Genomic DNA, 17189 nt, shown 5'->3' with positions numbered 1-17189 from the left:
TTTTTATACATTAACTAATTTATTAATTAAATTTTAAACAAAATGTGTTGTAAAAAAAAAGAAATTAATTCATTCAATGCGAGGGATGAACTTGATGCTTTAATAACAAATTATCAACATTTGGCTTCAATTTAGTAACATTTAATCTCAAATCTCCTCGGTTTACTATGTCCAGTTTGTTTCTTTTTTTTGTAATAAGATTAGTAACTGCACTGAAACCTCTTTCTACGAAATATGAAAACGGAAAGGCAATTAAAAACTTTCTCGTGATATTCCACACTCCGGGATATGTAGCAGGTATGTCTTTCTGAAGCCAAAATTATTGATAACCCTTTCTGAACTCTACCTTAAGTTCTTCGTTTGTACTTATTCCAATTAATTCTTCTTGTAATGAGATATCCGCCTCCTCAATATCACCATAAGGATTAATAATCCATTGTGGTATTACTAGCGTCAAAATATCTTCGAATCTCGTTTCAAAATCTGAGTAGAGTGCATTCAAATGATGCACATAGACTGGAACATCGTCTTCTTGGCAGTTTACTTGGGATAAATTGGGAAATTGTGAAAATTCGCTCCGTCCAATGTTTTGCTTCATCATTTTAATTCTGACAAGAAACGCTGAAATGACCGACTTTGTCTTAATCAAATTTAAACTGTCACCTTGCAACTGCAAATTCATCGTATTAAATTTAGCAAATAAATCGGTCAAATACGCGATGTCCGTTTTTCTTTTTAATAAACTTTCTTTTAAATTTTCATATCTACCATCGAGAAACTCTAGAACAGTTTCAAAAAGTGCAAAAAATCTTACCAAGCATAAACCTTTCGACAGCCAACGCACATTAGTGTGAAGAAGTAATTGGTGGAAGTTCTCGTCGTTATCTTCACACAACTGCGCAAATAATCGCGTATTCAACGCATTGCTGCGGATTCGGTTTACTGCGTCAATGACAAATTGCAGAGATTCATGCAATTCAGCAAATAAATCGGTCAAATACGCGATGTCCGTTTTTCTTTTTAATAAACTTTCTTTTAAATTTTCATATCTACCATCGAGAAACTCTAGAACAGTTTCAAAAAGTGCAAAAAATCTTACCAAGCATAAACCTTTCGACAGCCAACGCACATTAGTGTGAAGAAGTAATTGGTGGAAGTTCTCGTCGTTATCTTCACACAACTGCGCAAATAATCGCGTATTCAACGCATTGCTGCGGATTCGGTTTACTGCGTCAATGACAAATTGCAGAGATTCATGCAATCTTTCATTCAAATTTTTAGCAACTAGGTGTTGTCTATGGATGACGCAATGTACTGCTAATACCCCGGGTACGCTTTCTTTTAAAAAGCTTATAAATCCACGATATCGACCAACCATGGCAGGTGCTCCATCGGTAGCTACAGATATTATATTTGATAGAGGAATTTCTTTTTCAATAAAGTAATCCCTCAAAACATGAAAAATTGATTCGCCTTTAGTGTCCGTTGCCAAAGTTCTCGCAAATAGCAATTCTTCGTGGATATTTTGATCCATAATAAAGCGAACATATGCTAGTAATAATGCTTCATTTCCAGGTAAAGTTGACTCGTCCAGTTGTATAGAGAAATGGGTCGTTTGCAAATATTTACATAGGAAGTTTTCAATATCATCACTCATTTCATCAATGCGTCTTTGAACAGAATTGTTGCTTAAGGGTATTTTCTTTATGATATCAAACGCAGGTTTGTGTAAAACAGTCTTTATAACCTCTTCAACGGCTGGCAAAATTAACTGCTCTCCAATGGTATGCGGTTTTCCGGATTTTGCTATAAGTAGCGAGATATTATAAGACGCTCGAAAACCACCATCATTTCTTTGTGACGTCAAAGTGAACATTTTGTCCAGCGTGGATCTCTTCTGAAGATTCTCTTTGAGAGTTTGAAAATATTTCAAATCTTTATCTAATTTATCTGGATGACATCTTCTTAAATGATCTTCCAGCTTAGATGGCTTCATGGCGTCATTGCTAAATACTTTGTTGCATATAAGGCACAATGGCAGTTGTTTATTCGACAATGATGGAATAAAGCCAAACTTCAGATAATCAACATTGTACTGTCTACATTTCTTTTTTGATTGGGACATGCTTAGTATAGGTTATCTGTGGACAACAAAGCTATATATATAACATAAAACAATAATTAAAAATTTAATTTATTTATTTTAAATTTTTCTTCAGTTCTAACAACAAGAACAAAATTAATGTTTTATAAAAAATAATGTAAGAGGTACTTACTTTTCTTCGAAACTTCGAATCAAATTAGTATTCCTTTCGTTGAGGATAACAAAGTAAAACACAAAGTGCACAGTGCTATTATTCAACTGATGTCAATCACAGCAAAATTAACACTGTTTTTGATTGAACCTTTATGGTCCGAGAGCCAGCTGTCGAAAATCGAGACGATTATTTAAAGCATGAGATTTACAGGGTAGATAGATAATGATATGAGGATTCCAAAAATCATAGCTTGCCTAATGTCCATCCACGGAATTGCCCCTAAAACGGGTTATTTCCGGTAATTTATTTATAGTGGTAGTGGCAGTGGTATTTCGTTTTAAATTTGACTCAGATTTAAAGATCAGAATATATAGAATACAAAAAAATATATTATTTCTGAACAAGAAAATATTAAATTATCTCAGGCGAGCCTACGGAAACATAGGGCAAATTACCCTTAATTAGCCGCGCAATAGTGATACGAGAACAAATGTTGAATTTTTTACTAGTTATAATCGGAATTAAAGCACCGTACTATCATAGATTTGTAGATTATTTAATTCTGAACAAGAAAATATTAAATTATCTCAGGCAAGCCTACGGAAACATAGGGCAAATTACCCTTAATTAGCCGCGCAATAGTGATACGAGAACAAATGTTGAATTTTTTACTAGTTATAATCGGAATTAAAGCACCGTACTATCATAGATTTGTAGATTATTTAATTCTGAACAAGAAAATATTAAATTATCTCAAGAAAGCCTACGGAAACATAGGGCAAATTACCCTTAATTAGCCGCGCAATAGTGATACGAGAACAAATGTTGAATTTTTTACTAGTTATAATCGGAATTAAAGCACCGTACTATCATAGATTTGTAGATTATTTAATTCTGAACAAGAAAATATTTATTAATTATACGGCTAGTTAAAGAAAACAACCCTTAATTCGTAATTAATTAATAATTTTATTGAAATTATAGGAAAAATTAATTATATGCAATTATTTTGTACTCTTTTAGAAATTTGAAATAGATCAGATGATCGGAATTCAGTTAATTTCATTCATCATTATCTATCTACCCTGTAAATCTCATGCTTTAAATAATCGTCTCGATTTTCGACAGCTGGCTCTCGGACTATTAGTGGACCGAAGCCCTCACAAAGAATATGCTTGCACATACATAAAAACGGAGCGTGTCGTCATTGCTCTTTTATTTCTTTCTTAAAAACAATTCTGCTTAATCAAATTTCAACAACAACGGATGTTTAATATTTACAAATCGTGATTCTTTTCATTAGCTTAGATTAGAGAGTGATTTTTGCTTCGATATACATTCGTTTGCTAACGTATTTGTTTTCCTTTGATGTAACGAATACAACATAAAATATATTAATAACTAATATAAAATTATATTATTATATAAAAATTATATTAAAATTTTGTAATTTTGAAAACTTCTATCTATTGACCCCCATTTTTATTTCATGGACCCCCAATTTATTTTTTTGCCTACATAGATCCCTTGCAGGACTTCATCGACCCCTGGGGGTCGATATGGACCACTTTGGGAATCACTGACCTAGACAATGCCCCTCTTATAATCAAACTTGTGCAATTTGTCAACGTAAAGGCCATTTTACTAAGGTTTGTTTTTTCAAGGACAAACAGCACCAAAACAAGTGGTAAGAACGAGGTAATTATTCTAATTCCAAATAGCCAGAAAACGGGAGGCAGGAAGAATATCGGTCAAATGAACAAGATGAAGCTGAGGTTAAGAAACTAACATCAGAAGTACATGTTTTGGGCAATATAAATTCAGAATTCAGACATTATAAGTAGGGACAATGCAGGTATTGAGAATTCTATTTTTATTAATGAGCATAAGCCAAATATTAAAAAGAATAGCTGGTATGAACCTATTATTGTTAACAATATTGACAATTGACATTATGTTTAAGCTTGAAACAGGAGCTGAATCTAGCGTTGTACCTTTGAAATATTTTAATGATCTACATGTTGATAAATCTAAAATTATTTCAACATGACAATAATTTCCTTTTGAAATTGAGTGTTTTTATAAAAGTCAATTTAAAAATGTTGAATTTTTTATAGTTGATTTAGAGTCAGGGCCTTCACTGGAGTTAGGTGATTGTTTACATTTTAACATGATATCTAGAGGGAGTATAGTTCAAACCAAGATGATGATAATACTGCCAAAAACAAGAAATGGAGTAAATAAAAATTTTAAAAACATTTTTGAGGGCTTCGGATGAATTTCAGATTATGTGGAAATTAGATTATACAAACACAAAGAAGGTACCATTGGCCTTTAATGAAAAACTAAAATCAACGTTAGATAATCTTGAACAAAAAAGTATAATTTCTAAAGTTGAGTTTCCAACTGATATAACAAATATATTTGTCGAGAGCATTATATTATTCCTAGGTGTGACGAAATTTTAGCTAAGCTGGAAGGAAAAGCAATTTAATCTGTAATTAAATTTAAAAAATATTAGAAATGATCTTTAAAATATATAAAATTTAACTTTGATAAGCTGCAATATAAAGTGCAACCTTCTAAAAAAATGTACAAGCTGTTTCGGCGATTGAAAAACTTTTAGACCCAAGATATTTACCTAGTCCTAAGATGTATGTCGCAGATGCATTAAGTAGATCTTATATTAAATCAGAGACTCCCTTAGATACAGAACTAGAATACACTGTTCATGCACTCTCTTTAACTGTACCGATGTCTGCAGAAAAGGAAATTGTTTTTCAAAATGCTGTTAATAATGATTGTTGTATAACTCATAGCCCAACACTGATAAAAAGTTGACTTCTGAATTGAAATATTCCTTAAACTTGAGACATAACAAATATTTTTCTGACAATTTGCTATTTTACAACCAAAAAAATTGTTGTTCCTTCTGAAACTTGGAAGTAGTATGTTTAAATTAATACATTTGGTCAACTTTGGAATGTAAAAATGTAAATTACAATCACGTAAAATTGTGATATGGCTCAAAATGTCTAAAGATATTGAGAACTATGTAAGAAATTGTGAAACTTGTCAATTCAATAGGCCAGCTAACCTAAAAGAGACTCTTGTACCCCATAAAACACCAGAAAGGGGGCGTCCATGAATTACGTGAGACATTTTCTAGGATTTTTCGACTCCCCACCCTCCTGATGAGATTTCGTAAGATTTTTCTTTACTACCTACACCCCCCTCCCCCATTCTCACGTGAGATTTTTTATAATGTGTTTTTGGCTGTAAAATTCATTGGATTTAAAAAAAATACAAAAAAAAAACAATTTGCACTATCACTTTTATTAAAGACTAGTATACAATTGTGATTTGAGAATATTGCCTTAGTTTAAAATCACTGTGATGAAATTAAATAATAAATACTTCAACGTAAATTAATAAGAGATTATTCTAATTCAGTCCATGGAGACTCGTGTACTCCCAAGAGTGACTACTAGAACCAACATATTCAAATAATTTTCAATGAAATCATCTGCTCCTTCAACTTCGTTCTGATTGAGCCACTCCAAACCTTTGTCGCTTGCACACAGTCGCTGGTCTTGAAACAATACACGGTGGTCGCAATTTAAGTGTTTGCACATCTCGTGCATGATGATGGATACGAAATAGATACCACATGTATTGCAGCATCTCTTTTCTATATCGTGACGTAAACTTGGACAATAGAGGTCATCATAAGGCATGCTTGTGAAGGTGTGTAATGGTTGAATAGGTAGGCAATGGCGAATGAAGAATGTTGCAAATGTTTTTCCATCATGCTGTTCAGGACCCGGAATCGCCGGATCTCCATTAACTTCAATGGGATATGGAGGTAATAAAAAAATATCATGTAAAGAACTCCGACGCGGATTGCAGCACTGCTGATCATCGCATTTTACAACCTAAAATGATAATTATTTTTGATTATTTATAAAGATGCTTGTTAAAAAAATATTTTAGAAAAATGGTGATTTTGTTTACCTGAAGTAAATATTGACTCTCTCTAAAATGCTCGGTGTACCATTCTTCAGCTGGAAAATCTGGAACATTAGAAATGTCGTCGTTTGGGTCGATGTAATTAGCAATAACTTTGTGTCTATCAATGCACATTGCGGACCATATTTCTGCTTTTTTGAAGTTATCTTTTTTTTAAGTCATCATTAATTGTTTTACCGTGGAGTCAAGATGTGTCTCAAAAGAGTCATGGGGAAGAACAACACCTGATAGTTCTCGGCTAAGTGGAGCCATGCGTCTCTCTACTCTATTGAAAGCACTTCTGCCGGGGGCATTAGTCCCAATGAATATTGCGTCAAATATCGCGGGTTCTCATCGGGACCGCCATCGTTCGAAATAATAAGGACAGGCTTGATTTTATCGTCTTCGTTTTTCATTAATTTACCAAAAGGCTGAAGAGTTAAGAGAGTGTCCAAGTCTTCAGCTTGACTAATTGCAGTCGAAGACGAGTGCTTACCACTTCGGATTGCTATATATGTTGGTCCACTATATGAGACGGCTTCTGGCCGCCCCATCTCATTCGGTTTTACTTCACACAAAGCATAGACACTCGGGATCAATTTATGTCTTGCAGCAATTATAAAGTCGTGATCTGGTAACGACACTTTATACTCAACGTGCATTAGCAAAGGCGCCTGTTTGTTTGCTGTTGTCAATTCTATGGGGACCCATGCTTTGTCATCTTGGGATAAAAAAGATATAGAATCAGGGCCAAGTATTGAGGCTACAGTTTCTAGTGACCTTATGGAAGCTACAGAAAAGTATTGGTCTTGGTGCGCTTTATGATGGTCTGCTTCGGGACGACTCAACTTCACCGGTACAGTCACTAAGTGGCGCTTAGCCTAGCGCGTATCTGCCCGTCTAGGTAACAGTGGAATGTAAGCGGCGCTTCGAGAAATATTAAATCCCAGCTCGATAAGTTTTTCAGTGAGCAGCTCTGAAAGACTATGGACACTAGGAACAATTTCACAGAGACTCCGTTCCTCAGCTGATGCACCAAACATAGCTAAATCACTAATAGTTTTCAGCAATTCAGACTGCTCTTCCTCCAAGCGCGGACGTCTAGACCTTGCTCGAAGTATCAACGATTTTGCTGCTCCAGGATTTTTAGAACACAATTCGATAATTTTTATTTTTTCTATGCTTCATCGAGTATATTCTTTGGTTCTCCTTAGGTTTGAGCTGTTTTTCAAAATTATCAATTTCTTGCCGAAACTTCTCATCTCTCATCGTCGCTGAATTTTCCGTTTTGTAGCACCTGTAGGGGAAAGAAAAAATAAAGAAAATGTCGCACATACAAAAAGAAGGTAAACACTAACCTGCCAGTTGAGGTTCATTTCGTGTCACTGATTCCTCATGTTGAGTAATCTGGATGTTAATTTCAGTTTGACTCGCGCATTCTAAGTTTGACATACCTTGAGTACTTGTGTTGAAACATTATCAGAGCTCCGAGTGTTTCCCTTGAATAAATATATCATTATAAAGACTCAAGATTCACGAATTAGAGACGTTTAGAACAAAATTATGCATTTTTTTTAACTTTCCGCTAAGAGGATCTATATTTTTTTCTCCTCAGCACAATCTTGAAATATATTGTACATAAAATTAAATTTCTCCTATTTCTTATTTCTTAGATCTTTTGATATATCAATGCTTCTAAATTTTCTTGATTTTAGGTCTCTAAAATAGCTAAAGGACCTAAAATACCTAAAATCAAGAACATTTAGATGAATTAAAATTAAATTTATACCATAAATAAATAGAGGTATCTAACCTACCTTAGAGAGAGAGAGAGACCTTTTTTTCCGCTGCTGATCAATCTCATGCTGAATATGTTTCATCAAATCTTCTTTGCATACTTTTGTTTTGCTGTGTTCCATAACTTTACCACTTATTCTTGACAGCATTTCTTTGTCTTGTAGATGTGTCTTTTAACGTAAGCATTATAATATTCTTGAAAACTCTTGTTTAATCATTAAAATAGTAACAAAAAAGTTGTTAAATAAAATATTGGCGGGCATCAACAAAGCAGGTTATAGGACCTGTACTTGCGTCGCGGTTACTCGGGTCTTTACGCTACGACATTCATCGAGTCGCGCGTATCGATACGGCTGGTCGAAAGCACATAAACAATCGGGGAGCTATTGTGCTACTCTGCGGAGTTCGGGGTAGTACGACAAACACCATTGTGTAAAATTTCGCATATATTTTTATTCTAGAAAAATTTCTTACTTCAATTTAACTTTACTTTCACACAATTTTACATGGTTCTCTATTTGTTGAAACCCCCCTCTCCCCAAGTGAGATCTGGAAAGATTTAACTTGACCGCCTCCTCCTTTGAACACCTCATGTAACTTATGGACGCCACCAAAGACCGTGGCAAATATTATTTTCCGACTTTTTTGATTACCAGTCCAAAAGCTATTTGTTAATTGTTGACAGCTACTCTCATTGGTTGAAAGTTTTTCCAACCCAAAATAAAACAGCTTTTACTATGATCAAGCATTGTAAGGTTTTGTTTTCTAAATTTGGTGTTCCTGATATCTTCTATGCTGATAATGTTCCCTATAACAGTATAGAATTTAGAAATTTTACTAAATCATGGAATTTTTATTTGGAGTTTTCTATCCTTTTTTATCACCAGTCAAATAGTTTTGCAGAGAAGTATGAATGAATATCTCTAAAAACATGCTTAAAAAAATTTATAATGTTTTCGATGCATCGATTTATATCGAATATCCCTAGTCCTGTCGAGAGATATAAAAAAGAAGAAGATAGCACAGTGAAAAAAAATATGTTAGCATTAAAACCTGATAATGAAAGTGCTAATAAATAAAACTACTAGTAAATAAATATAGTTTTAATAAAACATATAAAAAAAAAAGAAATTGAACAATAAACAACGAAACAACATGAAACAGTTGATTGACTTGTATGCAGAATACAGGAATGAAGTTTGTACTTTCAAAGTAAAAATGGTTAAAATTATGAAGCTGAAGAAAGCCACAGAGTTTAAAAATATTAGCATCCAAATAACACCAACATTATGAATTAGTGAAAGGTAGTAGGAAGAAGCTTCAGAACATATGCGGATAACCAGAATAAAACAGGTAAACCTTCCTATATTTAGTATCCTCATGTTGTGAGTAAAATGAAGATAGGTTAGTTGGTGTTTGCTAATAAAATTGAGAATTAAATGAAAAATAGGCTATCAAAGAGAAAATTAAAATAATTTATAAATAAACAATTATAATTGGATATTTATTGTTCAATAGTGACAAAAAAGTTGTTGTTAATTGTGATAGGGATGCTAACTTGAAGGTGTATTGTAAATCAGTTTCTTTGTGAACCTTCAAATAACTCCTAATAAATAAAATGAAAAATTGAGGAATAAAAACATTATTTTCTGGAGTTGTATTAGATTAGCCCATATTGTATTATCAATTTAAATCTGTTTATATAACTGATGGAAAACAATCTACATCCAATTGATATATGAAATGAAAAAGGTTCTTTCAGCAGCTGTTTTCAGTATGGCTGGGGATTTGGATACTATTGCTGGTTTTTACACTTGTGTTCTACTGTCTGTTAAGGCAATCAGGGAAGTGAGTGGCGTAGTGTATGTAACCAAACTAGCACATTTTTTAATTGCAACAGTTGTGATCATTAAAACACCATGAATACCTTTTCATATTATTATATTTTAATAATGTAATCAATTCTTTTCTGCTAGCTTATAATACCTCAATATTGCTTCTAGAAAACATGTTTACATTTTATGAAATAATGTAAGTAGGTACTCAAATTGCAAAAATAATGAACATATTAATTAAGTGAATCATTGCCTTTAAACTGTTAATGTAACAGTGTTATAAATGTTATCTCTGCTTCTTGTGAAAATTGATAGTTTGATGAATTTAAACAGAAGTAAACTTTATAGTTCAATATAATTATCAACTTATTTTCAACTAATTTTATATAATATTTAATGTCCACCAAAATGGATAAATAGGTGAAATATAAAAAAACACAAAAGAGAAGGGCAATATAAAGGTGGCTATTTATTTATTCAGTATAGTGAAGAAATATGAGGGTAGTATAATGTATTGTTGTATTCACAATTCACTATAGTTACGTTGTACTCTATAATATTATTCTTTAGCTTGGTTAATAAATTATAACATACATATATCACTTACATTGTCAGTAAGGTGATTGATAGTAATGGTATATAGATCTCATTAAGCTGATGTTCTCTTTTCTGTTTTTGTTGATTTAAAATTACATTTGAAATCTTTCTCAGTATTGAATATTTCTTGTAGAAAATTGTGGAATGATTTAATGAATATGAGAGATTTTGCAATTCCTTAATAGATATGGTATTAGCTTAATTTATCAATTGTATTTATTTAGGCTTTCCTTATTACATGTTGTTGTAGCTGATGTTTATTGTGTGAATCTATTAGGTGACGTAATATTTACAAACGTATGTGATTGGATTTTGAAATGGTATTTTATCTCAGTATTATCATAGAGTGGTTCTGATAGTTAATTTGAAAATATTAGTTATATACTTTTTCATTGAAAAAAGTAGTGTCGAAAAAATGCAGTAGAATTTTTAAAAAAAGTGTATTATTCCAAAAGGAAACAGCAGAATTTAAAAAAATTTATTATTTCAAAAGGAAACAGCAGAAACAAGTGATGCGTACTATTTATAGTAATAATTAAGTTCGGTGGGTGTACAAGAAGAGAAGTTGCCAATTCGAAAAACTTATGAGAATGGGGACTTGGTTGGAATGCAGTACATTATTATGAAACCCTAGCATTATTGATACATGCATGGCCACAAGAGAAATAGGGTACGAAAGAATTAGGGTCAAGTAATGATGAGGTAACCGAATGGAAAAATTATTTTAGGGAATTGTTGCAAGAACCCAAAAAAACCATATAAATTGATGAGTCCTGTTTATTCACAAACGATATACAATTGAGGACGCATCACTAGGTGTTTGTGGGAATTTGTCAAGAGGATGGGAAATGTTTTTGTTTGCCGTGCCTTTCAGGAGAAAAAAAGTGTGGCTTTATATTATTGGCCAGTACTTAGAACCCGGAACTACTATTATGTCTGATGTCTGGAATTCCAATACCAAAACTACAAAAGTAGAAGATGAATTTTATACACTTCACTATTAATAAGGAAACTGGAGCACATACATAAAGAGCAAAGATAAGGTACAAGTACGAATTAGTAAAATATCGGAATATGCTAGATTCGTATTTGTGTGAATTTTTGTGGCGAAAAGCTGATTTTTTCTATAATTTAACACTATATTTTGGATTTATTTAAATCACAAAAGTCTCATTTTTGTAGGCGCAGAAATATTGATACATATAAAAAGTCATCTTTTCCAAAAAAACATATGTGTGAAAATGTTTTTCTGTTGAATTATTAAATGTAATGTATAATTTTTTTATTTTGAGGGAAGAAAGAGAACAGGAAAAGGCCTCTAACTTCAACTGAATGCAGTGAATGCAGCAGTGGAAATTAAATTATTACTAAAGAAAAAAATTTTCTTGCTTTATCACAATACCCAGTAATAAGCAAACTATACATTTTGTGTCGTTTAACTGAAGAAGTGTTTTCTTGTTTTTAGGTTGAAGTAGTAACTTGAAACTGATTTGCCAACTAAGATGTTAAAATGCAAATAGTAGAAAACAAGATTAATCGCAATGAGTATTTGCTCTTTGGATGGATCGATATGACTTGATAATCTTACTAATCTCCTTTTATTCAATATGTAGTAAGAAAGCTGCAAATAATTATTTGTATAGCTTCAGTACAAATGGTGAGTGTAATACATTTTATTATTTTCTCCAAGTATTCTTCGATTTTTTGGGGAGTATTTTCATGAAAATTTGGAATGTCCAGAAACTTTTCTGTCAATTGCTAATAACAGATATTAGATGTTATTTTAACTTTGCCTTAATCCAAAACTCTATTTTAAGCAACTAAAGTTCTTATCTAAGATGCAATTGTCGAGTCGGTTTTTTAAGTATGGCACAAAAAACAAATTAGTTGAATTTCACCATAAATTTGTAAATTAGAAAATATTTTCAAAAATTGGTTCTGTTATTATATTCAAATTCATGTTATGACCCATTTTTGAGAAACATCAATTCCAGTTTTTGACCATTCTAATACATATTTTACAAAATATATAGGTCATCAAAATTACATAAATGTAATATACTTTATACAAGAATGTATTGAGCATTCACCCTTCTATCTAATTATTATAATAAATATTAGCTGACCCGTCAAAAGTTGTTTTGCCATAAACATTATTTCTTTGAAATATTTTCTTAGGTATTATTTTGGTGTGAGCGACCCTTAACATATAGAGATATGAAAAATAGATGTTGGCCGATTCTTGGACTTACACTATATTCACATAAAAAATCACGAAAATCGATCCAGTTAATTTGGAGGAGTTTGGCAACAAATACGACTACACGAGAATTTTATGTATTAGATTATACAATCTTTATGAATATACCTTTATTGGATTCGATGTCATACTTTTAGATACATGGGTGAATATATATTGAGAAGGTATGTTCAGTGATCCCAGAGGTGGTATGTTCAAATCAGTATTAAATATGTTGTGGGCTGAAAGAAAAATCATAGCAATTATTACGAAACTCTTCAAATCGAAGGAAAATTATACTTTTTTATAGAAAATAGAGTAGTAGACCTATCAGTCTAAAACTAATACTTATTCTTATTATAATCTTTATAAAAACAAAATTAGAATGTATGGAAAGTTCTTACATTGGCTTACCTGCAGTCATTTAAACTGTTCTTATAATAATCTTAGATTTGCCGATGAATGGCGCTATCTAAAAGTGAAGCTAATATTACTAACAATGAAAACGTATCATTAAATAAACTAGGTAATAAATCTAACAATTAACAACACTACTGGTTCCAAACGAATCCCCATTGGATGCGGGAAATCCAACATCAGTGTCGTTGGTCTGTAAATGAATGGCGTGGGTTTCTAGGCGGACAAATAATTGGGCCAGTTTTTTGAATGAGATAGTTAATTAAGAAAAATATTTATACTTGTGAAAAAACGAATTGTGTCTTTTCTTTTAGAAAATATGCCCTTATTTAGTCATTTGTAGTGACATGTTCTTACAATCTGATGATTGCCCGGCATATTATTCCATATAAGTTGTGCATTTTTTAGATCAAACTTTTCCTGATAGGTGGATAGGACAAGTTTATTTATTTGGCCATACAGATCTTCAGACCTAACTTGCCTAGATTTTTATTTGTGGGGCCTAATAAAGGATCTTTTTTACACCGGGAAACTAACCAAAACCGAGCATTTGTGATCATCTCTTGTAAAGATGAGAGTTTTTATTTTCATGTTATGTTTGATTTCTATTTGAAAAGTTTGAGAGGTGAGTGTGAAGAAATTTGAAGTTTCTCCCAAAAACAAGCTTGTAGCTTTTTTTCCTGCCATCTGCTTAGATTTTAGATAACTTCGTCTGAACACCTCATGCTTAAAGATCCATAATTTTTGATTTTTTATTAATAAAATGATGCATAAACTCAGTTTCATAGATAGAACGGAGGGACTCAGGCTTTCGGAAATTTTATAATAATATGCTCTTTTATTTCACGAGGCAGGTCTCTCAATATATTTTGAAATAAACAACTTTTCCATATTACTTAATCCTGTGGTGTTATCGGCATTATTTTTACATTTTTCTGATGTACCAATATTAAATAATTTAAGTCTGTGTTAAACGATATTGATAGTGCATCTGCAAGAAAAAGTTTATTACCCAATTTTCAATTCAATAAAGATATCATAATATGGTACTGTTCCAAATTTAACCTAATATTTGAAGTTCTAGATGGGTTTATTCTTATGATTCTTAGAAAAATTGTTAAAGTCTTTTCATTACTTTCAAAAATCACAGTTCCACTAAAAATATATTTATGAAAGTGCTCACACCTTTGTGAAATAGGAAGTAGCTTCCTCTGCATTTGACATAAAAATAGTTCCTTTGGTAATATTTGACTTCAAATAGGCATCAAATAAAAAAAATTAAATGTTCTTACTAATAATACAAATTAACTCGTTTTATTATCGTAACAATGATGGCGTATTAACTATTATCTAATATATCACTTAATTTTCAATAATGGGTAATTTCTATACTAATATTTCTCATATGATTAGACATTAGCTGAATCAAGTTCGATATGGTTTCTTTTATAATGTTGAGCCAATTTTCTTCTAGTGCGCTCTGAGGTCGAGAGTTGGTTTCCTTCGATTAATTTCCTTCCAGACTCCAAAATACAAGAACAATGAAAATGAATTGACCGGCTGACTTAAGAAATGGTTAAAATGGACTGGAGAAGTCATTAAAACGATAGATAGGAGCAAAAAATGGATTCACTATGTAAAAATCAAGTTCACTTCCTCCAAGACCTCCATATCACAAGGAAACCGAAAAAGAATTGACCGGTTGGCTTAAGAAATGGTTAAAATGGATTAGAGAAGTCCTTATCACGATAGATGAGAGCAAAAAATGGATTCACTATGTAAATTTGTACCGTTTGAAGGTGTTTTGGAGGTTAGTATATTTCCTGTGATCTCATATTTTTATTCTTAGTTCTTTCATTAGCTCTATTCACCAAAGTTTTTTCTCAGTTTTCAATGGTGTAGTGTACATGTCTTCATTCTTATAATATATACATATCAATTCAGCTGTATCTTGTCTCAATTTTTATTGATTTTTGTTTTAATTATTTTCCAATTTCTATATTTTTCAATTTTCTTTCGAATGTTCAATTATCATTGGGTTAAGATATGTTTTCTCTTTATTGTCATATATTCTGCTGTGTAGGTTATAGTTGGTACTGTTGTAAATTTATTTGTTCTTTTACCTGGTTTTCTGTCTTCTGTTGGTACCATACTAAGGTATCCTAATGTCGTTATTCTCCCTGAAGTTTTAGCTTCAGATTTGGTTTCTTTTGATTTACATTTATTATTTCAACTTTAGTTTTGTCATTTTTCTTATTTCTAAGGATCAGACATCCATTAATTTTTGGATTCTATTTTTAAAATTTACTATAACATTATATCATCTGCAAATATCAGCATTTTTATAGGTTATGTTTTTATATTCAATTCTATTCTGATCTTCACATTTTTTTAATATATTTGAATCTATCTCTCCTAGGAGTGACAATCCCAAATGATCTTGCGGGCCAAGAAAATAGAAAAAAAAGCCAATCTGTATACAAATAATACAATAAGTTATTGTGTTGATATTTCGGCGAGCCACAGATAAAATTATATTAGTATTAATATAAATAAATACCAAAAACTTGGGAGTTAACATTTTAAACAGAATTAATCATTATTATAAAATAACTTGTAGTATTTAATAATTTCCCTATTTAGTCATTTAGTGAGATATTTGTTTCTCGAATTTTCACTAAGCTTTTGTAAATCAGCAAAAATGCTTGTATTTTCAGATTTCTCAAAAGTGAATACAATACTATTTGCTCGTATATGTTTTTTTCAGATTAGATTATTATTTTTTACTTTTGTTGGGATTCCGCGTTTTCAGGCATTCCAGAATAGACTATTGGAACAATAATAATTTTTTTTTAAATGTTTGATAAATTTTTAAACCGCCAAACTCTCCCAGGCAAGCAGCGGGTTGGCCATCCCTAGCCAAAGAACACCTCTGAGATGAAGAGGAGGCGCTCCATTATGTTAGAAACAAAGAAATCTAAACAAAATGAGTATTTACATATTGTAGTCTATGAGTTCTTAGCCTAACATAGAAAAGAATAATTTAATAAAATAAAACCAATATTATATCATTATAAAACCAGTATAAACAAAGTGACTCATTTTATTTTCTCAGCATGTTGATACTAACGCAACGGTTGTAATAAAAACATTTTCCTACTTTCCTCACATCGATGGTCAATATATATTTGCCTTTATCTGGCAATAGAAAATAATTGAAAATTGTCAAATATTGTAGGGGATATCTCGTTTAAAATATACAATTTTTTTATATTCTTTGGAACTACATTTGGCATTTGCTGGTCTGTCGACGATATAATATAACCAAATTGCTGCTACTCTATTTCACAGGTTAACATATTTACGTGTGTACCCTGTATTTAACTATTGTATATTGTAGAAAGTGAAGGTAATAAAATATGTGATTACCATACACATTTTTCTTCCCATACAAACTTTGAGGTATTTGTTTAATGAACAGGACAACATTTTTAAATAAATATTTTTTTAAACACATCAAAAGGCTTAGTAGCTGAGCATAAATAAAGAAAGTGTTTTTTTTTAGGTCTTTCCAATATTGAAATGCTCCTCCATCTTTTGAATGTCAACTACAATTCATTGATGGAAACACAAATAATAATGAAATAAAATTTGTAGGATGCCACTTCAAATTATTGTATTCATTATTTGACAGGAAAATGATTTTTCTATACTCAGTTGAAGAGTAGTAGTATAGGAGCTAGTAACGTGTTTGAGAGAGAATTACAGGTCAGTTGATTTTTTGATATGTCGTTCTTCTTACTCTTTCGGTTAGAGTCTGGGCTACCTGGCTAGCAGTAGCAGTTGCGTTTGTTAATGCGCATCCTACTTGTACAAGTAATAATCCTGAATTTTTTAATAATTATTGAACGCGTGATTCTTAAAGTTTTGTCTTTAGATAGGTCTCCCAGACATACATTTTTTATCGCCAGACATTTTCAGTGTGCGAATTTTTTATTTCCTAAAATTAAAAATTCACAACATTTTAGAATGTCCGTA

The 17189-nt window shown here is 31.6% G+C and overlaps 2 protein-coding genes and 1 long non-coding RNA gene across 8 annotated transcripts; 1 reads left to right on the top strand and 2 right to left on the bottom strand.

Annotated features, from left to right (window-relative positions):
• Positions 1 to 2371, bottom strand: LOC130452149 (SCAN domain-containing protein 3-like). The gene is made up of 2 exons (XM_056791462.1): positions 2277 to 2371; positions 1 to 2141 (listed from the first exon to the last, which is right to left on the bottom strand). Exon 2 carries the CDS (start codon positions 2123 to 2125, stop codon positions 320 to 322), a length of 1806 nt encoding a protein of 601 aa, XP_056647440.1. The 5' UTR covers positions 2126 to 2141; positions 2277 to 2371; the 3' UTR covers positions 1 to 319.
• A 3202-nt stretch (positions 2372 to 5573) lies between these two features.
• Positions 5574 to 7995, bottom strand: LOC130452150 (uncharacterized). Its single transcript, XM_056791465.1, has 2 exons — positions 6273 to 7995; positions 5574 to 6193 (listed from the first exon to the last, which is right to left on the bottom strand). Exons 1-2 carry the CDS (start codon positions 6399 to 6401, stop codon positions 5708 to 5710), a joined length of 615 nt encoding a protein of 204 aa, XP_056647443.1. The 5' UTR covers positions 6402 to 7995; the 3' UTR covers positions 5574 to 5707.
• Positions 7996 to 8102: 107 nt separating this feature from the next.
• LOC130452151 (uncharacterized) lies at positions 8103 to 16933 on the top strand. 6 transcript variants are annotated; one of them, XR_008910872.1, is made up of 8 exons: positions 8103 to 9416; positions 10989 to 11165; positions 11224 to 11538; positions 11788 to 11900; positions 11961 to 12152; positions 12674 to 12919; positions 14626 to 14961; positions 16717 to 16933. It is a non-coding gene; the product is annotated as an uncharacterized LOC130452151 (long non-coding RNA). The 6 variants fall into 6 exon arrangements; XR_008910870.1 differs by lacking the exon at positions 16717 to 16933 and adding an exon at positions 15919 to 16577 and having other exon boundaries at positions 11793 to 11900; XR_008910875.1 differs by lacking the exon at positions 16717 to 16933 and adding an exon at positions 16045 to 16552.
• The last annotated feature ends 256 nt before the right edge of the window (positions 16934 to 17189 follow it).

The sequence above is a fragment of the Diorhabda sublineata genome, unplaced genomic scaffold (genome assembly GCF_026230105.1).
Source record: "Diorhabda sublineata isolate icDioSubl1.1 unplaced genomic scaffold, icDioSubl1.1 Dsub_21, whole genome shotgun sequence".
NCBI classification, from domain to species: Eukaryota; Metazoa; Arthropoda; class Insecta; order Coleoptera; family Chrysomelidae; genus Diorhabda; species Diorhabda sublineata.
Note: the sequence above shows the minus strand (reverse complement) of the source record. Positions and strands in the feature narration are given on the sequence as shown.

What these genes read in the sequence shown, in the direction of transcription:
- LOC130452149 (XM_056791462.1), bottom strand. Translation starts at nt 2,125, where the DNA reads ATGTCCCAATCAAAAAAGAAATGTAGACAGTACAATGTTGATTATCTG.
- LOC130452150 (XM_056791465.1), bottom strand. Translation starts at nt 6,401, where the DNA reads ATGTGCATTGATAGACACAAAGTTATTGCTAATTACATCGACCCAAAC. An exon ending in AGAGTCAATATTTACTTCAG is followed by an intron (nt 6,194 to 6,272) that starts GTAAACAAAATC and finishes TTATCATTTTAG; the next exon opens with GTTGTAAAATGCGATGATCA.